The sequence below is a fragment of the Mus musculus genome, chromosome 8 (assembly GCF_000001635.26).
Source record: "Mus musculus strain C57BL/6J chromosome 8, GRCm38.p6 C57BL/6J".
Taxonomy (NCBI): Eukaryota; Metazoa; Chordata; class Mammalia; order Rodentia; family Muridae; genus Mus; species Mus musculus.
This window is the reverse complement of record NC_000074.6, coordinates 69,087,258-69,113,962: the sequence shown is the minus strand read 5'-3', so window position 1 is coordinate 69,113,962 and position 26,705 is coordinate 69,087,258. Positions and strand designations below refer to the sequence as shown.

Below are 26,705 nucleotides of genomic sequence, written 5' to 3'. Positions count from 1 at the left end.
CACCCCTCCAGCCCCTTTATCTGTCTTGATAAAGGTTGTTAATAACTGCAGCCTGAGTGCTGCAGTGGACCAGACACTACAGTTTGACACATAGATGCCTTCCTTCTTCAAGCCTTCAGGAATATGAAGCATACTCACATTTCTTACACACTAACACAGGCCACACTCATGAAGATCACAACTGTGAAGACTCGAGTTACCCACCTGCTTGCTGCCGTTCCTCTCGAGAGAAAACACAGAGTCATTTCAGGTAACTTCCATTTAATTTAACATTTATTTTCATTTATAACGAGATGTCACATTTTCTACATTAAAATATAATCATGCTGACCCCCCCACTACCCCCTCAGAGAAAAACAACTGGAAGGTGGAATGCACAGAGTGGGGAGTCATGGCTGCACCTGAGAACACACAGCGCAGAGACCCAAACAGCAGACATGGTAGAGGCACACAGAATACAGCCAAGAGCTCAAGCCAGGAAGGGACAGGAATGAAAGAAACATTGCTACATGTGCCACAAGATCACCCAGAAAAGGTAGAGCGGACTCAGAAAGCCTGGGGATTGAACAGAGTTTAAAGCAAGTCGTCTCACGGCCCACCTCAGGATCTGGAGGGCAACGCAGAAACCGAAACCACCAGAAACGCGTCAAGAGGAGGGTGGGATGTAGGGTTTTTCTTAATTGTACCCAAGCCTTTTCCAAGTCTCAATTCTCCTGTGACTGTAGCCCAGTGGGGGTCGTCAGCACAAGGCGTGCCACCACTGCAGGAGAACGCAGGCTGTGCAATGTTACCTGATTCTCTGTGGGCCTCAGAGAAAGTCGCCACGCAGGAATTCCCAACTCACAGCACTGGCAGAACGAAACTCTTTTCGTAAGAAAACACAGCAGACAGTAAAACCCATCTGCACAGAGCAGAGGACAGACCCACAGGTACACTAGCACTCCAGAGGGAGGCTCAGCCAGAGCCTCGTGGTTCTTCTGAAAGGAGAATTCTTCCAGTCTCCACTTTGCCCCTAAATTTGAGACTGAAGCATTTTAGCTTCAGAACAGTGATACTCTTAAGGGAGTTGAGAGGTAGGGTTTGGGAGACCCAAACAAGACATTATTAGCAACTAGCTCTCCACTATCTGTACAAATAGATACATCAGTAAGCAAACTTCACCCCTCAGCTTCTTTAAAGAAAGCACTAAAGGTGAGGTTTCTGAGCAGGGATCTCTCAATCTGTTAGCAGTTTAAACTGTCAACACTGGCACAATAGTTACCTAGCCTTTGTTTTTAATTACAGGGTAACAGGTAAACTCCCACTCACAGGTGGGATGGAGGAGTGCAAAAGGAATCAGGAAACAGAACCAGTACTTCACAAGAGGGTCACGCCACACAAGCAGCAGCAGCTACTAGTGTTTTGCAGAGTCTCGAGGGTAAAATTCGCTCAGGGTGCTCTGAGGGATTCTCTTCAGCATTTCTTTGGGGAAGATTCGAAGCAACTGCCAGCCAATGTCCAAAGTCTCATAAACAGTTCGGTTTTCATAGGGACCTAGAATATTAATACTGAATTAACCACAGGGCACTGCCAACTGACCCGTGTCACTCAGCACTCTGTGGTCTAGCAAGCAGGGTAGGCATAAAATACAGGAAGGAAAACAGGGGTGAGGATTTGAGATGCAGAAATGAGGGTACAAAGTAACACAGAGATCAGGGGTGAAGAGAGGCCCACGGGGCAGTGCTGGTGGACATGAGGGATGAGATGGACAGAGACAGATAAGGTCCTTAAACAATGCAAACTAGACCAGCATTCTGTTCAAAGGTCGGCACAAAGTAAACTGTAGGACTCAGGAAAAAAGCTAGGCTTGCAAGAATCCATGGAGATTCTGAGGAAGCCTTAAATGCCAAAAAGCAGACTATATTACAGGCCAATGGTTTCAAAACTTAAATTTAAGACAGGGTTTTATTGAGTGGCCCAGGCTAGCCTCAAACTCAACCGCGTAAGTGCTGAAATTACAGGCCAACCAAATCATTATATTTAATACAGTAGAATTAAATATCCCCCTTAAAACGAAAATTCTTTAATCACAAGATTTAGAGTGGCTGGAGTTCTGGGTTTCTTTCTCTTGACAACGTAAACATATTTTTAAGGTTCTGTATTAAAACAAAACAAAACAAACAAGACAGACAGAAAGAAAGGAAAAACTAAATTCCAAACAAGATCAATGGTGCAGAGCTCAGTGGTTGAACACTTGCCTAGCATATATTGGCTCCACCTATAACCCTCAAATAACTAAGCTACTTTGTATTTGAGATGACTTCAATATCAATAATGAATGCAAGTAGACGCAATCCAAGTAAAAGAGCACACAAATCCTAAGTGTATCACTTGAGGTGTTATTCCAAAGTAGCACACCTACTCTAAGTACCACTGAGGGGGCACATGCCTTTAATCCCAGCACTCAGGAGGCAGAGGCAGGTGGATTTCTGAGTTCAAGGCCAGCCTGGTCTACAAAGTGAGTTCCAGGACAGCCAAGACTACACAGAGAAACCCTGTCTTGAAAACCACCACCACCACCAACAACAACAAAAGAATGGCATATTTCAGTCTGGAGAGATGGCTCAGAGGTTAAGAGTACTAACTGCTCTTCTAGAGGTCCTGAGTTCAATTCCCAGCAACCACATGGTGGCTCACAACCATCTGTAATGGGATCTGATGATGCCCTCTTCTGGTGTGTCTGAAGAAGTGCATTCATACACATAACATAAATAAATAAGTAATTAATTCTTTAGCCGGCAGTGGTGACGCATGCCTTTAATACTAGCACTTGGGAGGCAGAGGCAGGCGGATTTCTGAGTTCAATCCCAGCCTGGTGTAACAAGTGAGTTCCAGGACTGCCAGGTCTACACAGAGAAACCCTGTCTCGAAAAAAACCAAAAAACCAACACCAAAACAATGTCGTATTTCTAAGTCTCAGGAGGAACAACAGCAAGACTGAACAAAACAGCAGAAAACCCACATGCCATGTCAGGAGCCTTAATGGAGGTTTTTATAAGAGAAACAACTAATAAAATTATTAATAGTTACCCCCAAGCTTTGAGAGTGGTGGAAGGCTGACCCCAGTGGCCAAGCATAATAGAACAAGGCTTTGAATAGGGATCTCAAACGTCAGACTTGGTTACAGCCCTCATCTTCACTCTCACTCAGGAACCCCAATCTCTAGTCCCACCTGTCTATTGAGTCAAAATTAGCACTTAAGATGATTGGTTGATTCAAAAGCAAATCAAAGTTTGAGAACTCCTGTATAAAACATTGTAGTGAGAATACAGAAGTAATAGAGCAAGAACACTATGAGTAATGACCTGATCACTAGAGAACTAGGAAGTTTAAGAATGCTGCCCCGCCAACTGGACTAGTGAGTTAAACATAAAGAAAGTAAGACAGGTTGGGAGACACGTTATACAGGAGGAGTTAGAGGAGAATTGGAACGGAGATGGTAGATATTTATCATCTTATCATGTATACATGCCTCAGATTCTCAAAACAAAACAAAACCCAAACCACCCAAAATATTGCCCAGCAACGGAGAAAACCGACTGCATGAGACACAGAGTGCACAGCCCAGAGTGGTGCTGGCAAGGAGGGTGGTCAGCTGGGGAAAGTCTCATTCTGGCCACTGGGACCTTAGGGATAATACCATACAAAAAGACATGCTTAGAGCAGAGGAGGTGTGGCAGCTGAGAGACAGGTAATGATCTTATACAGCAAATTAGAGTCCTCAGCATAGAAAACAGTCAATGCTTAGGAAAAAACAAAAACAAAAACCAGCAAAACTGTTGTTGGGCCTTCTGAAATATAATTAGAGATTCCCTGCAGATGTTCAGAAGGCAGAGGGAAGGGAGTCAGAAGTTAAAGACAAAGACAGAGTTGCAAGAATTCTGAGACATTCTGTTTGAAGGGGCTCATTTTACCCTGAGTAATGAAGTTCTTCTCAAACTTCTGCAGAAATTCCAGGTAAAGGAGATCATCTGAGGTCAGGGCTTCCTCTCCCACCACGGCTTTCATGGCTTGCACGTCCTTACCGATGGCATAGCACGCATACTGGAGGAGAGAACAGGCCGGGGCACAGGCGTGTCAGCAGCCCAGGGCACAGGCAGGGCCTGCTGCACAAACCTCCAGGAGGACTCATGTTACAAGAGTCTCCCTCCAAGAGGCCTTCAGGCATACAGTGCAGACATCTCATTCCAACACTGTCAAGCCAGTGAATTTATGACGGATAGAAAACAAGATACAGACGTCAGAGAACTCTCTACGGCCTCTTTGAGATGCCCGTGACTTCCCAGGCTTCTCATTTCTCCTGGAGAGTCAAATGTTGTTTTCTTTAAGTATGACGTACAAACTCAAGTCTGACGGCATTAGGGACTTCACAGAGCACACACAACTGTAAGTCTCAGTGCCCTGTTGGCTGCTTATTACGTAACAAGTGTGTGATGGGATCCATGCAGAATCTGAAATCAGCATTTAAAAGAACATACTGCTTTTTGTTTTTATTTTCATGCTTGAACTTTTATCACATTTATTTATTTCACATGCATGGGAACACACTAAGTAAATATTTTGTATTTGTGAGTATGTATGTGCCTGCCATGGCATGTGTGAGTCAGAGGACAATTCGGAGGAACTGATTCTCAACTTTTTCCTATAAGGGACTGAACTAGAGACTTGGTGACAAGTGCCTTACCCATTAAGCCAAGTTGCCACCTTTTTTTCCCTTTTTAATTTAAAGTCTGTGGGCTGGGAAGATGGCTCAGTAGTTAAGAACATGGGCTGTTCTTCTAGAGGACCCAGAAACCAGATTTAGTAACTCCAGGTCCAGGGGACCCCAAACCCTCTCTGGTCTTGGGATCATATAGTGCACAGATACTCATGCAAGTACAATTCCAATAATAGTAAATAAATAGATGAATAAATAGGGATAGAATATAGAGTAAAATAAATTTTAAAACTACATATAGTATTAGAAATGAATTATAAGCTTGGTAATTCTTGTTGCTATTACTGTTTGTTTGTTTTTTTTTTTTCCTGTGACAGTGTCACTATGAAGCCCAGGCTAACTTCCAATTTTAATTCTTCTGCCTCTGGGACACTGGGATTCAGGTGTGTCCTGCCCAAACCTAGTAGGTGATTGGTTTTATTTTTCAAAGGTCTTACTTTCTGTGCATGAGTGTTTTGCATGTCTGTACTTATGTTTACCACCACATATCTGGTAACCCCCAAGGCCAGAAGATGTCAGTCCCTCCAGATCAGGAGTTACAAATAGTGTGAGCCAGCGTGTCGGTCCTTTTGCAAAAACACGAAACGCTTTTAACCACTGAGTCACCTCTGCAGCCCCCAAGCTTGGTATTTTAACCCTGATTAGCATTTTTTTTTTTTTTTGAAAAGCAGGCTGCTTTGTTCCAGAGAGTTATTCCAACCAAACCAGTACTGAGATTCTACTCGTATGGGAAGAAAAGAAGAGTGACAGAAAGAAGAGTTATGGGTAAGCCAGCAGAAAAACATCTTTCAGACCTCATCCTTAGAAAAGCACACGTACCAACTGGTTAGACACATCAGCGTGATCCTTTCTGGTCATTCCTTCTCCGATAGCTGACTTCATTAACCGAGAGAGTGAGGGCAGCACATTAATAGGAGGGTAAATCTGGGGTGAGGCAGGAAGAGAAGAGCCTCTGTGAACGTCAGGCTTCACTGTACAGAAACATTAAAGTCACCCGTGTCTCTCCTATCGTACACACATTTACAGGCACTGTTTCCCTAGGTGAGGCCTGGGACCTTATCTTCTAGGAAACAGTAGTGACAAATGCCTGGGACACAGTATTTCTTTTGAGAATTAGATCTAATACAGTGGAATAGAGAAAGCACAGCATTGTTCTGGAAATCTAGTTTCAACTGCCTAGACTACCAAAGTATCTACCTAAGCAGTCTCCTGCATGGACTCAAAAATCTTATAAGCAAAATGAAAAGATTATAATAATTTCCCCTAAAAGATGATCTTAGAAATCTGATGCAAAGCCAACAAAAATCATGTTTTTTTTTCAGATCATGCCATATAGTAGCACTTCTAGCATAGAATTCCCTGCCCCTACCCCCCAAAAAAAGTTCCTTGAGACAACTGATGCCATTTAAAGGCAAATAAATAAAAATAGTGATTTTTAATTCTTACTCTGCTTACTAGGAGAAAACAGTTCCAAAGAGCAAACTAAATCAGCAGAAAGTGACGAGTAGCTTCATGCCCCCAGCACTGTCCAAGAGTCAATACCTGTCTGTTGTGCAGCTGTCTGTCCACATAGATCTGGCCCTCAGTAATGTACCCAGTCAAGTCAGGGATGGGATGAGTGATATCTGCCAGAGGAAGACATAAGGCATTAAAGTACATCTCTCTCACCTGTTTGTGAAGCGCTATAGAGAACCATTTTCTGCAGTGATGTATTTGTGCTGTGATGTATATAGTGTGTGATTGTTAATGTTGTCAGCTGAATACAACCCAGGAAAAGTGTCTTGGTTGGTTTGGTCTGCAAGCATATCTGTAGGGAATTATCTTTTTTTTTTTTTTTTTTTTTAAGTTTTATTTATTTAATGTATGAGTGCTCTGTTGCATATACACTCACGGGCCAGAAGAGGGCATCATATTCCCTTATAGATGGTTGTGAACCACCCTGTGGTTGCTGGGATTTGAACTCAGGACCTCTGGAAGAGCAGTCAGTGCTCTTAACTGCTGAGCCCTCTCTCCAGCCCAGGATGAGGATGAAAGCACTCTGTAGGCGAGGTGTGCTGACCTGCGTGTGAGGCAATGAAGACACTGAGCTTCGAATTCCTCTGCTTAACCACGGTGTGACGTGACTAACTGTTTAACTCCTGCCTCCACTTTCTTACAATGACAGACTGTAATCTGGAATTATAAACTGAAATATACCCCTTTCTCTGTCAGGGTGTTCTGTCACAGCAATAGATATGGAAGCAGGACAGAGCAGCATTTGCTAAACATGGCTGCTGAGCACCTGAGCGTGGCTAATGAAACTGAAGGACTGAATTTCAAATTTCATTTTAATCAACTTGATTTTAAATATAGGGCAATGTGCCTCGCAGCTATCATATTAAATGGCCATTTCATTTGTTTAGTTACAGTAACTCCAACATGTGTTGCACACTATGAAGTACCTGTGGATGCAGACCGCTGCTCTGTGTCTGCCCTTCTCAAACAGGTCATGCAGCACAACTGACTTCTGAACCTAAGAGACCACTCTACTTCCCTGTGCCTCAGCACCTCTGCCAGGCATTCAGCAGAGCCCCACACTGAGCACACGCAGCCTTGCTGCACTGAGGCCTTCCTTACACAGGCCCAGGAAAAGCAAGCTGCTTCCTACTCAAGTTAAATATCTCAGAAGTCTGGGGCCTTTACATCTATACTCTTCACTGCAAGTTTAACTATTTACTATAACTCTGAAGGACTGGCAAGAAAATCCAAGTAGCTTACATTAAGTAGAAACAAATTCTTCATAACTAAAATAGTGCTCTGAAAATAGCAGCCATTCAATTAATACTCATAAATGAAAATTTAAAATTCAAGTTACAAAGAAAATTGCTTTTCTTACAAACAGTGGTAAGGACAATTAGAAATAATCTTTAACTGAAAATGGCATTTGGGTATAAGTATCTATTTAAGGTTAAACTTTGAGGTCAAGCTCTCAAAAGGATTGTAACTCAAAAAGGCAGACAGCTGACTTCTGCCCTACCAGGGCTAACGAGCTGGAAAAGGCACTTGGCACCAGGCCCGATGACCTGGGTTCCCTAGGTCCTACATATTAGGAGAGAATGAACTCTGGTCAAGTTGTTCTCTGACACTGTGGAAAGCACTCCCCCTGCCCCCATACACATGAATAAATATTAACACATACATACACATTCTCACAAATAAGAAGCCCTTACAATAATTAAGTCTAGAGCAATCAAAGATGCAAACTTACCGTCATTGGGCATGGTGAGAATAGGGATTTGGGTAATAGAGCCGTTTCTACCTTCCACTCGACCGGCACGTTCATAGATTGTGGCTAAGTCGGTATACATGTAGCCTGGGAAGCCTCGCCGACCAGGGACCTCTTCCCTGGCAGCTGAAACCTGATAACAAATCAAAGAAGAGTGTCATGACATGTCAGAGTAAGAAAAGGTCTGGTTAGAAGGTCTGTTTGAATATGTCCAACAAAGTGTTAACTTAGACATTTGTAAAGCAAGAATGCTGAAAATGAAAATGAATCAGAAATTCAGTTGGGGCTGGAAGCGTTGGTGCTACTCTCAGATTCTATTCATATGGTCATTTCCGCGATTTTAAGTTTGCTAAGGAGTATACATTTCTCAGCTCTGAATGGGTAGTAATCTTTGAAGTTTAGGGACACAAAAACATTCTGCTCTTTTTATAAGGCTTACTTCTGTGTTTAAAAATAAATAAGTGAATAAGTAAAATAAAAATGGGCGACAATAATAAATACTATGGATAAATAAATTCTGTGAAAGTAATTTAGTTGGGTATGGTGGTATACACCTGTAATCCCAGCATGGGAAGGCTAAGGCAGGAGGTCTTAAACATGAACTTGTGGCTAAGTCGGTGTACATGTAGCCTGGGAAGCCTCAAGGTCTCAACAGAAGTTCAAAGATAGCTTGGACCACACTGAGACCCAGTCAAGTAGAGTTAATTCCAAAGCCTAAATTTTCAATTCATTAACTATGTCATGTTGCAAATCAATCCATTTTTACGTAAAACAGTCCCAATAAGGTCAAAATGAGGAGCACAAACCAAAAACCCATCACTTGTTACACTCACACATCAGTCAGTCAGATCTTCACAACAGCCAAACAAGAAAGTTTATCTAAAATTTGCAGCCAGAACCGAGCCTCAGGTAAGCTTCCCAAGAGCAAAGAGGCAGAACCCAGCGGCATAGACTGAGAATCCCAACACTTCGGAGAGGCAGGAGATAGAAGTTTAAGGTCAATCTCAGCTACACAGTAAGATTTCAAGGCCAGCCTGGGCTACATACGCACCTGATCAGAGAGCCAGGACTCTACCCCACCACACAAAATATAATTAAAGGTCTTCCTCAGAGACATGCATAGAAGAATAGGTACTTGCATAGCTCTACCATCACAAGAACCTAAGAGGATTGCCAATGTAGGATTCTTGCACTGCTACTCAAAGTGTGAGCCACAGACCTGTGTTCATCGATGCACAATAGAACTGTCATAGCAATCTCTAAGAACACTTGGATGCTAATGAATCTAACATGAAGTAAACCTAGGTTTGCCAGGAGTGGTGGCGCACGCCTTTGATCCCAACAAACAAAAATCTTTCTCTTAGCTCATTTTTTTTCGTTAACAAAGGTATGGATCTGCTTCAATGAAGACAAGACTCCAGTCTTTCAGAGTCAACGTAAACACTGTGACAATGTGGTAATGATCTTGGGGACTTTAAAATACAGGTCATTAGAGAGCAGGTTTCCTCAGTCTTTTTGTGCACTCAAGAGTTAACAGGCTTAGCAGGCTAAGAGTGTTGGCTGAGTTCCTGGGTTTGGTTTCAAGCACCCACACTGGGATCCTCACAGCCACCCACTTCCAGGCAATCGGTGCCCCCTTCTGGCCTCCGTGAGCACATAAACACACACACACACACACACACACACACACACACACACACACACACACACACAAATGTACACAGGGTTAACACACAGTATGGTCAGAAGTTCTTGGGAATGAAACACTACCATCCGCTTGTGGTGCTTTCTTACTTCTTCAGCCCTTGAGAGAGACAGTGACAGTTACTAATTTTAATCTCACTCTCTACTATTTCCAAGTTGACAGAGACAAAAAAAATTGTACTATCTGGGTGTTTTGTTTTGTTTTGTTTTGTTTTTTTCCCGAGACAGGTTTTCTCTGTGTAGCCCTGGCTGTCCTGGAACTCACTTTGTAGACCAGGCTGTCCTCGAACTCCGAAATCCTCCTGCCTCTGCCTCCCAAGGGCTGGGATTAAAGGCGTGTGCCACCACACCCAGCCTTGTACTATCTCTTTTATGATTAAAGAAAAACAGAAACTTACAAAAGATCAAGATGACCCTACTTGACACATTTTGTTTGAGAAAAGAAGGAAAAAAAGAAGGGAAGAGTTACCTCTCGCAGCGCTTCAGCGTAGGAGCTCATGTCCGTCAGGATCACCAGCACGTGCTTCTCACACTGATATGCCAGAAACTCGGCCGTGGTCAGAGCCAGGCGAGGAGTGATGATCCGCTCAATGCTGAAAGGGAACACACGTCCCAGGTCACTCAAAAGCCACAACCAAAACAAGGCTGCGACAGCAGCATTTTCCTTTTGACACTCTTAGTTCACAGAGGAGAGGAAAACAAAATTACTTTAAAGATGCCTCTGTAGGCAGTAACTCAGAGAGAAACAAGTTTTACTTACGTTGGGTCATTAGCCAGATTCAAAAAAAGGCAGACATTGTCCATTGAGCCATTTTCTTCAAAGTCAGATTTAAAGAACCGGGCTGTTTCCATGTTTACCTAAGTATCAGTGACGTCATCAGTGCAATGCAAAAGAACATTCTCAGCATCTATTTCTGAGGAAGGCCAAGCTATAAATCTAAATTATTCTGTTTTAAACAGTCAAGCTCTCTTCCTCTTTTTTCTTTCCTCCTCCTCTTCTTTCTCTGCATGTGTGCACAAACCTTCCTCTTTCTCTCCCTCCCCTCCCCATGGGGACTCCCCTGGCCTTAATTCTTGGGGCCAGTGAATTCCCAGAGGGCAGCTTCCCCATGAACCTGCCTTTAATATAACCACATACATATGTACGTTTCAAGCCTCCATTTTTTTCTTTTTTAAGTGCAAGTCAGAGTAAAGCACTTTGGCATGCAAAGTCTTATTAGGTTTCAGCTACATGCTAAATCTGACTCCTAAGTTTTGCTAAAATGCCAAGATACAGAGTTTCTATCTAAGAATAAAGTTGATTTTGTATAGTTTATCACCTCTTTCTAACAACAGTTAATTTTATGTTATTCCCAAACATAATACCATACTTACTCCCATAGCAGCAAACACAATGGCAAAATTTTCTTCACTATAGTCCACTACATCTTTGGATTTCTTTACCAAACCAGCCTGGCGACAGATCTGAGCTGCAATCTGTTAAGGATGAAAACTAAAAATCATATCCTGACAACAAAGTAATTTATTCTTCTCTCTTGAATACTTTAATTAGTAGCCTGAATTAAAACATCAAGTCCGTGGTAGGTAAGCTGATGTGTGTATTCCCCCCGTGACTACACACGGCACGACAAGTCCATCTGCCCTCACCTCGTTGTGTGGTAATCCAGCAGCAGAAAAGATGGGGATTTTCTGTCCCCTAGCAATACTGTTCATGCCATCGATGGCGGAAATGCCCGTCTGAATCATCTCTTCTGGATAGATCCGACACTGAGGGTTGATTGGCTGACCTGATGTATTCCAAAAAGGGAAAAATGTTAGTATGTCTGCACATTGGTCATGGATACAAACAAATAATTAAAAGGTCAGAACTCAAACAAAGAATTTCTCTGTATTTATCTATCTCCTTTCAATGTTACCATAACTATTCTCTCTCCGGTAAGGCTGCCAGTAGACAGAGTTAGTTTCCCCAACACTGACACCCATCTACTGCCCCTACCCATGATGTCAAGGAAGTCTTCAGCCAGCACCACAGGGCCTCGGTCAATGGGTTTTCCTGATCCGTTGAATACTCGACCTATACAACAGCAACAAGACAGAACAGAGTAAACCCATACTTCCCAATCTGTGCTTGTATGTTTCTAGATTTTAAATAAATATGTTTAAAAGGAAACAGATCTGTGTACGGAACGAAGAGTGATAGTCACTTACCAAGCATATCCTCAGACACTGGTGTTCGGAGAATATCTCCAGTAAACTCACAGGATGTTTTCTTGGCGTCTATACCAGATGTCCCTTCAAATACCTACCAAAAAAAGAGAATCAAGTAGAAGGGTAAAAGATATTTAGGTCAGGGACACTAACTAGACCAAAGGTCCTGCTTGCAGGGTCAAACATCCCAAGGAGCTGAGGACCTTTATGTGTAAAAAGGATGTTTAAAACAAAGAACAAGGAAAAAGAAACTAAGGACTTCTGGCCATCTTATAAATATAAAAAAACCAAAAAACCAATAACCCCCAGAACCCCATCCATCTACTTTTACAAATTTAACCTGCTACTGCCCTAGAATATTTTTTGGGTACATACTGAGAAATTTCTCTTTCTCTATAATAAAATAACATTAAAAGATAGGAATTTTAAGGAAGAAATCCAAGAGCTGAGTTAGGTACCATTTTGATGGCATCCGATCGCCAGTGAATGCACTTCTCATCACTGTCCTGTCACGGAACGATGGGCTTTGATTGGGAAATGCCTCAATGGTTCTGAGTGGCACTCACCTGAACCACTGCTTTGGAGCCACTAACTTCTAGGACTTGCCCACTTCTCTTTGTGCCATCTGGTAATGTCAAGTGGACAATCTCAGCGTATCTGGGAAACTAAGCAGGAGCACAGTGAGGGATTAGTAATCAGCATCCTAGACGGTACCCACGCTACTCTACGCATCTCCACCATGGCCTTGTTGTCTAGGCACTTTCTTCAACAAATACATGGGAGTTGCATCTGGATCCCTGTAACTTATATTACTAGTGTACAAAGTGGCAAACTAGTGCAAGGTACAGAGAGAAGGATATGATCCTACAAAAGCACAGCAATTACATTTAATAGTTTTCCTCTATGTGTATAGGTTTAGAGACTGCAGAAAGATATAAAGTTACCAACAATGTTTCTAGCACTCACAGATTGATGTTCACTGGGCTATGTTTATCTGCAATCACACAGGCCTCATGTAAGAGATGAAAGATAAATTGTTATTATGTAATATTATTATCAGACTAAGATAATGTGCAAGGTCTCCCTCAATCTAATCTAAACAGATATATATCCTCCTATGCAAGAATGTAGAATCTATATCTCTAAGATTCTCCTCTACCCCACAGCCCCATCCAGTTTTTTACACTGTTCATTTTTTAAGACACTATGTAATGTAACTCAAGCTGGCCTCAAACTCACTATCTATATCTAGTATCTAGTGTACACACACACACACACACACACACACACACACACACACACACACACACACACACAGAACCTCAAGGCTGGAATTACAAGCTACTGAACTACCATACTGAGCTAAGAAGTTTTATGTACTTAGCTGACAAAGTATTTGATGCATTATTGGACAACCTGCCTTACTATATTGACATTTTGAAATATACATTGTCGGGGCTGGTGAGATGGCTCAGTGGTTAAGAGCACCGACTGCTCTTCCAAAGGTCCCGAGTTCAAATCCCAGCAACCACATGGTGGCTCACAACCATCCGTAACGAAATCTGATGCCCTCTTCTGGAGTGTCTGAAGACAGCTACAGTGTACTTACATATAATAAATAAATGAATCTTAAAAAAAAAAAGAAATATACATTGTTAGGCTATTAATCATCATCTACTAAGAAGATTTATTGAAAGATGTATCATTCTATGTGATTTGTGAGGGAAAAAAATCTCTTCAATCAAATTAGGGCTACTAAAACCTTTAGATTTTGGAGATGCTAAAATGTTAATAAATGAGGATTTAAAAATTAATGTTTATACAACTGACACTGTAAATGTCTAGTAACTACACTGGACATGGTAGCATACAACTTTAATCCCAGCACTTGCAGTCAGAGGAAAGCTTGGTCTACATATAGTCCAATCACAGTACACAGTGAGACCCTGTCTCAAAAAATTAATAAAAGAAAAAAATCATCTAAAGACCATATCATATTCAATTCAGCTGTTCACCTGATGAAACACAGAGCTAGCCAATATTATACTTCTATAATAATGGTAGAACAAACCCTCAGTTTTCCATGCAACTCTTCAGAAAGTTAGTAAGCTACATTCTAGCAGTGAATGTATGTCCATATATGTGGCAAACTGAGGGCAAATTTTCTCTCCAATTATTTTGCAAAGGTACTACATTCACATTTCCACTATTAGTGCAAAAAAACCAAAACCAAAACCAACCAAAACAACAAACAACAACAAAAAACCCAACAGCAAACCAACCAACCAGCCAACCAAGGAAAACACCCTCCTCTATTTTTGCCAATCTTTTTTTTCTTCCTCATTTGTGGTTTTATAGAATATAGACATTAGTGTTCTTATAAATGATGTTTATCTTTTAATTTTGCTTATGGTATTTTCTGTTCCACAAAGATGTGAAAGGTTTTAACAGAATAAAGTATTGTCATTCCTTATGATTTAATCTTTTATTTAGGAAAAGTTTCAACTTGAAAATCATAAACAGGTTTTCAGTGTTGGCTGCTAATAGGCTGATGTTTCACTTATGTGGATTTAATTTTCTATCTGTTCAACCCCTTCCCCCCATTTTTCATTTGGAAAATGAAGCATAAAATATTTCCTGTGGCCTCAAAATGCCCAATTCACCATGCCAAAGTCCCATGTGTGCCTGATATAATCCAGTACTCAGAGGGCTAAGACTTAAGGACTGCAAGTTCCATGCTAGAAGTGGCTACATAATGAGACTATGTCTTGGGCTGTGGTGGTGCATGCCTTTAATCCCAGAATTTTAGAGGCAGAGGCAGTCTGATCTGGTCTACAGAGTGAGTTCCAGGACAGCTGGGGATGCACAGAGACAAAACAAGAAAGAAAGAAAGAAAGAAAGAAAGAAAGAAAGAAAGAAAGAAAGAAAGAAAGAAAGAAAGGAAGGAAGGAAGGAAGGAAGGAAGGAAGGAAGGAAGGAAGGAAGGAAGGAAAGAAAGAAACAAACAAACAAACAAACAAAAACCAAAACACATATTAGACTATGTCTCATAAACGAAAGACAAGACAGCCAAAGATCATCCACATGCATAGTTGTTTGGGTCCCATAAACTTGTTACATGGCTGGGTTTCTCACCCCATCTATGACTGTACAGGCTAGTAATAAACATTTTTTCCCCACAAATATGAATGTACTCACCCATTCAAAGTTAAGTGGAATCACTCAAATGCAATTTCCATGCACTTTCAGTAAGTTCCATGGGTTTCTCTACACAAGGCACACCTAGCATAGGCTACAATGGTCTCTATAAGCCGATTCTGTGTTTTGAGGTCCTGCTCTACATTACTGTCTTTAATAGTGTTGATGATGTAAGCTTGTGTAACCACACAGAGGAGCAATGGCTGTTGCTTTTTTTCCCATCCACTCTTACTTTTCCACTGCTTGCTAATGTCAAACTCAGGATGGCAGCAATTGGGACCTCACACATTCTCATCTTAGCTTTAGTTCAGTTCTTGGTCAGAGCTCCTAAGACCTCTGTAATTTCCTAGGTATAGGGAACAATCAAGAGGAAAGGAAATTTTTTATTATTCATAGCAGGTCCTTTCAACCACACTTGTACTTAATGTGGTGACCTCTGGGAAACCTCTAGAGGCCATGGAGGATGTCCAGGGGAACCAAGCACCCAATTAGATGTTTCAAACATCCTGTTCTCTGATCTCTGAGGAGGGGAGAAACTGGAGACTGACTTAGTCAATACTGGCCAATAATGTGATCAATAGTTACATAATCAATTCCCCACAAAAGTCTTGACTGAAGAGCTGGAAATTTTATTGTCTGGAAACAAGGTAGCCACAAGTAGACAGACAGCACACTCTGCTCCTCAGACTAAAGCCTGAGTTCTGTACTCAGGACTCCTTAGGAATATGTATATATGTATATGTGTATGTATGTATATATACACATATATGTATACACACACACACACTTACCTGGTTATTCATTTATACTTTTTATATACCTTTTACAGTAAGTCACTAATGGTAAATTAACAGTGTTTCTGCTTTGGATGAGCTATTCTATCAAATTATGGAAAATCATCAGAGACCTGATTTATAGCCAAGTCAGACAATAGCTACGTCTACCTAGATACCTACAATGCATTCATGAAGCAGGTAGTGTGTTTAGGTGACAAAGTCAGTGGAGTGTGTAAGAAATGAAGCAAATTTCAGGCCTACTAAAAAATTGAACTCAATTGTTTTGGAGAGAGAACTTCTCCACCTGTGTTAGAAGTACTGAGAGCAGAAGCCAAGAGGAAACAGAGCAGCTTTCACTAATTTAAAAAACAATGTTACTAGGGCAGTGATTCTCAACCTTCCTAAGGCAGTGACTTTTTAATATAGTTCCCATGTTGTAGAGACCCCCAACAATAAAATGATCTTGTTGCTACCTTATAACCAATTTTGCTACTGTTATGAATCATATGTAAATATCTGATATTCAAGATATCTGATATGTGACCCCTGTGAAACAATGAATGGTCCCACCTACAAAGGGGTCACGACCCACAGCTTGAAAACCTGTGTATCAGGGACTCCTAAGTATATGGACTGGCTGCCGTCTTTGTGGTGAGAGGGAGTGGGGCCAGGAGGACAGGTAAAGCTTGAGGGCTTTCAGTCTAGAAACACAAGTATTAGTTTTGGGAAAGAGCCTGCATCAAAGAACTAGGCAGAGAGTGAGAGAGGATACCCCCTAAGGCAGAGAGTGAGAGAGGATACCCCATCTCCTTCTGACCAGAAGGAGCCGCTAGGTTTACCCTCAAGATTACTTTATAAGAATCCTTTGTCATAAATAAAAGCATGGTTGCAGTGATAAAAGAAACATGCATTTTTGCCTTTAAAAATGTTTCTCAGTTCATTTTCTGCTTCCAGAAAATATGTATGTGTTAAAAAACAACATATATTAAAACATTAGCATCTGTTCACAAACTAATAATTGTGTGTTTCCCTCAGCCCTGCCCCAATAGCCACCAACAGAACTCTAGAAAGCACACTATTTAAATCACTTTGTCTGATGTTTTTCCTTTTGTCTTATTGAAATATTTTTGTTTGTATCATTTATATTTCTTTTTTTTCTGATGATATTTTGATTATAAAAACCAGGTAGGAAGCTTAGTCCAGAGTAACCAATTAGAAACTACACTCTATATCTCTTTTTCTAAAATTAACAATAAGCTTATAATAAATACAGATAGAAGAACATGTTAACTAATTAATGATCCTTACAACTTGGACAAACTTCTATGTAGGGCTGTAAGGCAGTATTGAGACAATCCTTTCTTGTATATTCATTACTTGCCCGTCCATGTCAGGCTCTCAAAGATAAAGTACACTTAGTTACCCAAGAGTTTAACATTTAATAGACAGGAAGAACATTACTTTAAAAAAAGTCTATAACACAAAGGACATAAGATGCCACATCTCTGTTATAAAACACATCTATTATTGCTGCTTCCTCCTATAAACCTATTAAGTAAGATCTTCCCCCCAACTTTGAAGACAAGGTACTTAGAGGCTATAAAAAGGAACCCACATTTAATCCTGTACTAGAATCCAGTGTTTTGACTTTAGGTCTTTCTTTCCTACAAATAATATTTACAGTCAGACTAAAGAAGGGTTACAAATTCATAAGACAAACTTAAACAGTACTAGCGAAACCTGAAGTGCAAGAGTCAGATCATAATGGATGTGCCGTTACCTTCACATGATCTAGGATCACTAGTGGACCATTCACCCCAGAGACAGTCTTGTAGGCTGCAAAGAAAAGAGTCTTGTTTAGTGAAACAGCATGAGCTGACATGGCTCTCTGATTTTAACAAAAACAACCCTTCCCTTCATCTCCCCATTAAAACTTGGATATTCAAAAAGCTATATGAATTTTTTAAAAAGATTTATTTTATTATTATATGTAAGTACACTGTAGCTGTCTTCAGACACTCCAGAAGAGGGAGTCAGATCTGGTTAGGGATGGTTGTGAGCCACCATGTGGTGGCTGGGATTTGAACTCAGTACCTTTGGAAGAGCAGTCAGTGCTCTTACCCACTAAGCCATCTCTCCAGCCCCCTATATGAATTTTTAATAAACTTTAAAATATGGCTGCTCCTATGTAACTTTTCAGTACCCATCTTCAAAGACATTTGAATCTTAACTCTAAGCTGCTGTTCTCAAAACCCAGGATAAAAGAAAACACCAAGGCTGCTTCCCTCTAAAAGTTCAGTTTTCCCGGGGCAGGGAGAATGTGAAGCCGGTGGCAGTCATGCAAGGAAGGGGAAAGGAATCCTCACTCACAGAAGGCGGCCGAGAAAAACGTGGCCGGAAGATAAAGCCGTCATGAAATAGACTATGAATAATAGAGACTATGTGGAAAGACACTGCGAAAGAGAAGGCGGGGGTCAAGTAAGGAAAGTATTCTTGTTGCTTCTTAAACAGCGTCTCACTATGTAGCTCTGGCTGGTCTTGAACTCAGAGATGTGCCTTTCCATCCCCAAGTGCCAAGTGCTGGGATTAAAGGCGTGCACCACCTCTCCCAGTAAGATAAGGATTCTTGATTTCGAGATAGTTTCACTCTCTAAGTCAGGCTGGTCTTGAACTTGCAGCAACCATCTTGCCTCAACTTCTGAAGTGCTAGGAATTGCAGGCAAGAGTAACCAACCAGCCAAGAAAGATAGTCTTTATTTTTTTTTTCTTTTAACCTTTATTTTTATGTGTATGGATATTTTTTGCCTGCATGTATGTGCAGTGCCGTGGAGACCAGAACACAGGGTTGGATCTCTTGCAACTGGAGTTAAGGCCAGTCAGTGAGAGCTGCCGTGTGGGGCTGGCAATCTTCTGGAAGAGCGAATAGTGTTCTTTACCACTGAGCTCTCTCTCTAGCCCAACAAAAATATCCTTTTTTTAAAAAAAAGATTTATTTATTTATTTATTATACGTAAGTACACTGTAGCTGTCTTCAGACACTCCAGAAGAGGGCGTCAGATCTCGTTAAGGATGGTTGTGAGCCACCATGTTGTTGCTGGGACTTGAACTCAGGACCTTTGGAAGAGCAGTCGGGTGCTCTTACCTGCTGAGCCATTTCACAAGCCCAAAAATATTCTTAAAAAGACAAAAAACAAAACAAAATAAAAAACCATCAACAGACAGACATATAAGCAAGGGGTGGGAGGGAAACAGAGAGACTGTAGAGATGGCTCAGCAAATAAAGGCACATGCTACCAAGATTGACAACCTGAGTTCAAGCTCCAGGACTCATATGGTAGAGAGAACAGAATCCCAAAAGTTGTCCTACGAGGTCTATACATGTGAACATACCTACACACTTACAAGCATATACACACAATAAACAAATGAACATAAGTACATTTAAAAAAATTAAAAATCAGCAGGGCACAGTACCCCTGGCCTATAAAGCAGGAAGGTTAGGACAGTCTGGGCTACAGAGCAAGGCCTTATCTCAGAAAAAAGCACAAGACTTAGAGAGGCCAGTGTTACTCACTGCAAAGCATGCCCTAGAAGGATGAGTCTAGTCTACTCTCCCTCATGCTGATATGTACAGTTAAATGTTTAGTTATATTTTATTTCTACGTACTTATGTAAGGCTGTCTAGATTTTAGGTATATCATGGGTTTGAAGAGGACTGCTGAGACTGGAGGGAAGTAGATCTGCTGGAACGCAAGTTGGGGGTGGTTGTGAAATGCTTGCTGTGAATGCTAGAAGTTGAAGTCAAGTCCTCTCTGCAAGCGCAGTAGGTGCTCATAGTTTCGGAGCTATCTCTCCAGCCCCTCACTTACTTGAGAAAGGAGTTATCTATCCTTGCTGGCAAGGTTCATGATTAGATACAAAATACTCAGGAAACAGCAACTTTAGCAGGCAACCTCAAAACTAGCCATATTTCATAATCAGAAATGCACGCTAAAAAAGAAATGCATTTCTTAAAGAAAATACACCATAAAGCCTGAGATAATGTGAAAATATTAACAAATCAGGAATGTTTCATTTGTCTGACCTGAGTAAGGTATTCTAATTAGCTTAAACAAAGATTTCAGGCACAAATGCCATCTTCTTAAGAATGAGGAAACCATATACTAACCAGTCTGTCCACTCACGGGGCTTCCAACCCCTTCCTCCCAAGGCCAGGAAGCAAGGATCTTGATACAGACTCTGGGACAGTGCAGGCAAGCCCCACTCCATACTGAGACATTTAGATACAGAATGCAAAAATTCACTTGAATGTGTCAGAGCTGTCATGGTCTCAATAGCAGCTTCCCAATGGAGAATCCCTCTTTTAATAGCGTAGATACGGATGTTAAGATTTGCCACATTTTGGGCTAATTTTAGCACTCTTACAGCCTTAATTAAGATAACCTAATACTATTTTTAAAAACATGTAATTTCAACATTTTAAGAATTTCTTCCTTGTTTTCATTTTAAAAACTCCAAATACTGTTTTTCAATGACTTTCTAGAACTGCTGTGTGAAAACGTAAAGTGAACTACATCTTGAAACTGACTCTTAAAGAAAGAAAGAGAGAGAGAGAGAGAGGGAGGAAGGGAGGAAAGGAGGAAGGAAGGGAGGAAGGAAGGAAGGAAGGGAGGTAGGAAGGAAGGGAGGGAGGGAGAGAGGGACTTTTCCAAATCCCCCCCTAAGCCTTATGGCACAGGGGAGGGGACCACTTAAATGGATAAGAAATTTTCTCTCAAAACACTTCATTAAAATCCTTCCAAATTCTTAAAATTCTCTGCTTTTAAAGAGACTGTATTTTCTCTGAATTTCTAGTATTGACAACTATGGCTCAGAGTCTCATGGTTAGAGTTCAAACTCATTATACACTATGAAGTTTTGCCAGTCACGAGAAAAACCCATGACCAAGAAAACGAAGCATTAGTCAGAGTTTTCCCTGGAAACAGTGGAGTTGCTATCCACTACAGCAGCAAGGCTGTACCTGAAGCCTGTCTCCAGCCACTTGGGTGAAACTTAAACTGAAATAGCAACATGATTGAAAGCTTTTGTAGATCAGCACCCTTTATTTCTAGGAACTACACACTGAGGCTAGGCATGGCAGCACATTCCTGTAATCTTAGCACTTAGCCTGTAGTTCAAGGCCAGCTGATCTGTGATCTGTAGTCTCAAAAAAAGAATTATGTAGCAACACTCCCTACACTCTCAGCCATGAAAAGTGCGGGATGTTTTACAGTGCTGTGGAGCAGGCAGTTTCCCTGGTGTCTATATTCTGTCACTGACGCAAGGTAAACCTTTCCCAGCACTTACAGCTGTTAAAAAATAGTAGCCCAAACTCAGTCTGGGCGGCTGCTGACCCACTGCAGTTACTGATCAATCAGCAGGGACTATCTGGCAGAGAGGATGCAGTTTTCCCTCACTGGCAATCTGAAGAACACAGGGGACCTAGTATGGTACAGATGAGAGATCATCAGTTTAATTTAAACAGACACACTGGGACCAAGCTAATGGATCTCATATCTGAACTAAGTGAAAATACTACCAACCCTTTTAGGAGAATGAGGCACATTTTTCCTGCGCATTTTCAGATTATTTGATTTTATGTTTCCAAAATACTGTGAGGATCTTCTTACTACTAACTTTCACACACCAAAGGTGTGAGAAATGTTACTAATGGAGGACCTTCTGTTTGTCTCACTAAAGTTTTGTGCTCTTTCCTTTAATTACATAGTTGCTACTATATGGTCCTGAAACACTTCTAACTGGTAACAGTGTAACTTAAAATACCTAGATCACACAGTTCCTAGCATTTGTACTAGAAATTAATGCAAAAGACTGTGAATAAGAAGGTCAGCCCTTTCCATGTCAATGAAAGTTCTCAAAATGAAAACCTAGCAGGGAAAACATCACACACCACCTTTTAACTCTCAACTCTATCTGTTTATCCTTCCTTAAGATAACCACAGGTAGTTAGAAAGAGATACCAGTTCAGAGTATGGCATCCAAAAACATCCATCAAACAGCAAAGCCACTGACAAATTATTACCCTTATGGCAACGGCAGACACTTGCTTACATTACACAAACAATTTATGGAGTAGCACTTAGAAACCATGATTTACTTAGAAGCTGAAAAACAGGATAGCTACAATACTGCATAGCAAGTTCCAATCCTGCCAGGGATACTGAGTAAAACAAACAAGCTGGGCATGAGAGTAATGACTTTAAACCCAGCACTCTGGAGGCAGAGGCAGAGGCAGGCAGGGCTCTGTGAGTTCCAGGCCTGCCAGGGCTATATAGCCGTTCTCAAATACACAAAACAAAACAAAAAACAACTTGCTCAATAATAAAAAAAAAAAACAAAAACACCCAAAAACAAAACCCCAGGAATTACGGAGATTTTAAAGAGCACTAGGCAGTGGTGGTGCACACCTTTGTACCCAGCGCTTGGAAGGCACAGGCAGGCAGATTGAGGCCAGCATGGTCTACAGAGTGAGCTGCAAGACAGCCAGAGCTACACAGAGAAACCTGTCTCAAATCATATTCATTCATATAGATGTATGTGTATATATATATATATACACACACACACATACACGCACATAGATATATGTACATATACAAATACATACACATACACATATATGTGTATGTGTATGTATATGTATATGTAGGGGGGGATGGAGTCTGTGAGCACACATAATCTATCAGATGATTAGTTCTTCCTTCTGCAGGGAAAGAGGTTGTTCAACACTAACACCATTAAGGATTGCGACATTGTTAAAGCAAAAACCATTGCACAATAAACCCTAGCTCTTTAGGCACCACCTTCATAGCAAAACAAATGCTAAGAAAGCCATTCCTTCAATTGTGCAAGACCAGAGAACTAACCTGAACATGCTCTAGAAGTAAAGCAAGGAAAGTCACTTGTGGTTTTTGCTAGGGATCTGCTTTGTGACATAAGAAACTTAAGGTTAGCTTGGCTGGGTCAAGAAAAGTGAACCCAACCAAGCTCATAGTATTTTGCTCTAATAGCTTTGAAGATATTGTTGATCTTCCTTAACGTTTAAAAGGGCAAAGTTTTTTTTTTACCTTGTGATGTCAGAAAGTCAAATGATGTGCTCCAGATTAGTTACTAATTTCCAGCCTGAATATTTTACTTTCCGTTTCTTTTTAACAGCCTGAGTAATTTCTTATATTATGTACATATAATATCTAGAATTTTTAATAATCCTGAAGTTGTTTTAAAACAGGATCTGATTTTCACAGGGCAACTGCCAAAATTACTCCAAAGAGTGTGTATCAATTAATTATAATTATTTTGATAGTATCATCAAACTTTAATAATAAAAAATTGAGTTAATATTTAAATTTGACTAAAAATGTGGCAAAAATAGTAAAAGATGATATTTAAATGCAGTATACCAACTCCCTTTTAAAAACCCTATCCATATTAAAAAAAAAATACACGCTTAACTATTAGGACAAATTGAATTCCAAGTTATAGGATTTACAGAGCACTTCCTAAGTCAGACACTGTGAACTTGGGGATACAAAGATGCAACTTTTAGAGACAGCTTAGTCAGCAGAATCCTCCTATGAACAAACTCTTCAAATATTGGCCAAGCACATGGATATGGTGGAGAAACACTACTCATCCCTGAAGGGCTTAAGACCTTCGCCATGGAGTAGTCGACACTCCCTGAATTGGCTCTGAATGACTTGTTATATGGAAAGAGACTACTATAACCTTGTAACATTTTTCCCTTAGAAGCCACACCAGTGTCTATGTGCTCTGCTCAGAGCAAAGCATACATATCAAATGCAATTCTAGAGATTCTGTAATTCTCAGGTATAAATCTGTCAGTTTTCCCGACGTTTCCTTGGGCTCACATGAACCCCTAACAGGCATTCTCTAATTTTAACAATTATTCTAAAAAAATGCTTAAAAGGCACACCTCAGCAATCCACTCTCCAATGTGTGTGTGTGTGTGTTTTTTTTTTCCCTTCCCCTCGCTGCAGTGTTATCACATGACCCACTGACAGCTCAGGACAGGATTAGTCAGGCTGGAGGGCGCCTAGCTAAAACCCTTCAGCTGAAACGCTTTTAACCAATGAGCCACCCACAGAGCCAAGCTGCCAATTAACCTGTGCAAATGGAACCTTATTTTCAGGAAAACAACAGATACTTAAAAAAGAGGAAAAAAAAAAGTCTTCTTTCAAAGCTCTCTGCCTGGCTTTAAGGGAGCCGTGAAGAGGTTTGATTCTATACAACCGAAAGCTTCAGCCAACAAGAGCCATTTGGGAATGACTGGCTTGTCTAAACATGGCTTATTGAGGTCTTTTATGATCACTACACTTAAGCCTATGAACATAACAGTGGAAAGCAACCTTCCATTTAACTGCGTTTGGTTAGCTGGTCAGTAAACGAATAAACAACAGAAGACCAAGCAAAGGATTAAGAAACTCGATTTTTGGTTCCTCTTTTCCCAATAATTAGATGTCTGAAGCCAGGCATGGCTTCTCCTTTCCAGAACCTTAGGCGTCTCGCCTGTAAAACGAGAGGGTGGGACTGCACGACTAGGGTATTTTTCAGCTCTAAGGTTCTCCGGTATCTAGGTGTCCTCCAGTGAAGCGGTTCCCTACAGAATAAGCCACATCTCCCTCTAGCCGCGGGGCCTGCCCACATCAGCGATGACATTACACCTTCTGCACGGTCCACCTGCCCAGAGGTCCACGGGGCAAAGGGGGACGGAGTAGGCGTTCCCTCGACCCGAAGACATTTAAATGAGGCCAGGAGCAGATGAAGACAGTGACAAGAAGTGGCCCTCAGAGACAGACCAGTGTCTGACAATACCCAGAGAACTCGGAGCGGGTAGGGCAATCATCAGGAGCCCACTTAGCCCATGGGAAGGTTCCAGTCGGTGCTCTCACGCTCGGCCCACCGAAGTCACGGAAAAGCTCACGCAAAGCTGGAGAGGTGCTTGTGAACTGAGCGATGGGGGAAATGAATCCCATTCCCTCCCCGCTGGCTGAACAGGTGAGAGCACAAGCCAAGGGCTTGGTGGACACGCTCACTTTCCCGTACTCACTGAGACGAGGCTGGGATAGGTAGTTCCGGCTCACCGCCAGCGCCTGCTCCCGAGCTCCGGCCATCGGCCCACCGGTGGGCACGGGCAGTTCGGGTGCGGCCCCGTTCACGATTCCCCGCATCGCTCGCAACGCCATCTTGTCTCCTCCGTCCCGACTGGCCCCGCAGCAGCGCGGCGCAGGCGCACATATAGCAGGGAGGCCCGTGCGGCCGGCCCCACCCATGCGCGCTTCGAAGCTGCGGCAGAGGCCCCGCCCTCTCGGCGGCGCCCCGCCCCCAGACTCGTGACTGGAGCTCTGCGGGGGCGGTGCAGGGTGCGCGCGCATGCTAGGCGCATAGGGAGCTGACCAGAGTGCTGGGAGCGCGGATCTGAGGCTGGGAGCGGGAAAAGAGAAGCGAAAGGGGCCAGAGGGCAAAATTGACACAAGAGAGAGGATTCACGAGAAAAAGAAAGATTCATTGGAATGTAGGGAAGGAAGAGATAGGAAAACGTGCATAAGAAAATACAGACAACTGAGGTTCATAATCAAGCTGTGGAAAACACCTTGGAAAGCAGAAGATAGAAAACCTAGTCCCATGATTGGTAACTTTGTGTCGAAATTTATTTCAGTTTATCCTACTACCAAGTTCTTTTTTTTTCGTGGATCTTTTCGAACAGACTTGGCTTTCTTGCATATCCGAAGAGTATATGGTGTGGAAGACCACCTTAGGAACAGATTGGAAAACCAGTTAAGAGGTTAGAACGCACAAAGGGTTCTAGTTTCTTTTCTTTGGCTGTGATAAAATTAGCTAGCGGTTGGCTTGGTGTGATGGCGCAAGCCTTTAAACGCAGCACTCAGGAGGCAGAGGCAGGAAGGTCTGAGTTCCAGGGCAGCCAGAGCTACATAGTGAAACTATGTTTCAAAACAAAAAAAACAAAAAGAAAAACCAGCCTGTGAGAAACGAACAACACAGTAAATTGATTGTTGTTCTCTTTACAATATAAGAACAGAAGAGGAAAACAAGAACTTTGCTATGACGGAGCAACATACTGAAAAACTTCTTTGTGTTAGTTCCCCATAGATTTGTTGATAAATACACAAGAGGATGTCTAGACTGGCCTTCGGTAAGGTTTATAACTTATCAGTTTGGGAAGCATGGATCTTTGCCTCATTCACAAAATTACTATGTTGTTGTTTTGTTTTTAAAGATTTATTTATTTGTATGTATGTGAGCACACTGTTACTGTCTTTAGACACACCAGAAGAGGACTTCGGATCCCATCATGATGGTTGTGAGCCACATGTGGGTTCTGGGATTTGAACTCAGGAAGATCAGCCAGTGCTCTTAACCGCTGAGCCACCTCTCCAGCCCAATTACTATGTTGTTATAAAATTCCCTTTGGGCTATATATGTGAGGTATGTATGGAATATAAATGAGTTTTATCTATAGACTTACAGCCTATATACAAGACATATTATGTAAATATTTCACAATTAAAAAAAAAAGAAATTTGAGAGGCTGGAGAAATGGCTCAGTGGTTAAGAGCACTGACTGCTCTTCCAGAGGTCCTGAGTTCAGTTCCCAGCAACCACATGGTGGCTCACTGATGATAAGTTATAAACCTTACTGAAAGCCAGTCTAATGGGGTCAGATGCACTCTTCTGGTGTGTCTGAAGACAGCTACAGTGT

At 41.6% G+C, this 26,705-nt stretch overlaps 2 protein-coding genes across 5 annotated transcripts in view; one reads left to right on the top strand and one right to left on the bottom strand.

Moving 5' to 3' along the window:
• Positions 1–244: 244 nt before the first annotated feature.
• On the bottom strand, positions 245–25,227 carry Atp6v1b2 (ATPase, H+ transporting, lysosomal V1 subunit B2). The gene is made up of 14 exons (NM_007509.3): positions 25,035–25,227; positions 17,688–17,743; positions 12,500–12,598; positions 11,934–12,027; positions 11,722–11,799; positions 11,373–11,512; positions 11,100–11,201; positions 10,486–10,583; positions 10,195–10,318; positions 8,004–8,154; positions 6,299–6,381; positions 5,576–5,680; positions 3,954–4,083; positions 245–1,533 (listed from the first exon to the last, which is right to left on the bottom strand). The coding sequence occupies exons 1-14, from the start codon at positions 25,168–25,170 to the stop codon at positions 1,394–1,396; spliced, it is 1,536 nt and encodes a 511-aa protein (NP_031535.2). The 5' UTR covers positions 25,171–25,227; the 3' UTR covers positions 245–1,393.
• Slc18a1 (solute carrier family 18 (vesicular monoamine), member 1) overlaps positions 24,725–26,705 on the top strand; it is a 51,531-nt gene continuing 49,550 nt past the window's right edge. Inside the window, exon 1 of one of the 4 annotated variants that reach the window (XM_017312522.2) lies at positions 24,725–24,982. The gene's annotated coding sequence lies outside the window, so the exon portion shown is untranslated. The remainder of the gene's footprint in view (positions 24,983–26,705) is intronic. The other 3 variants (XM_011242262.3, XM_006509534.4, NM_153054.2) reach the window with 3 other exon arrangements.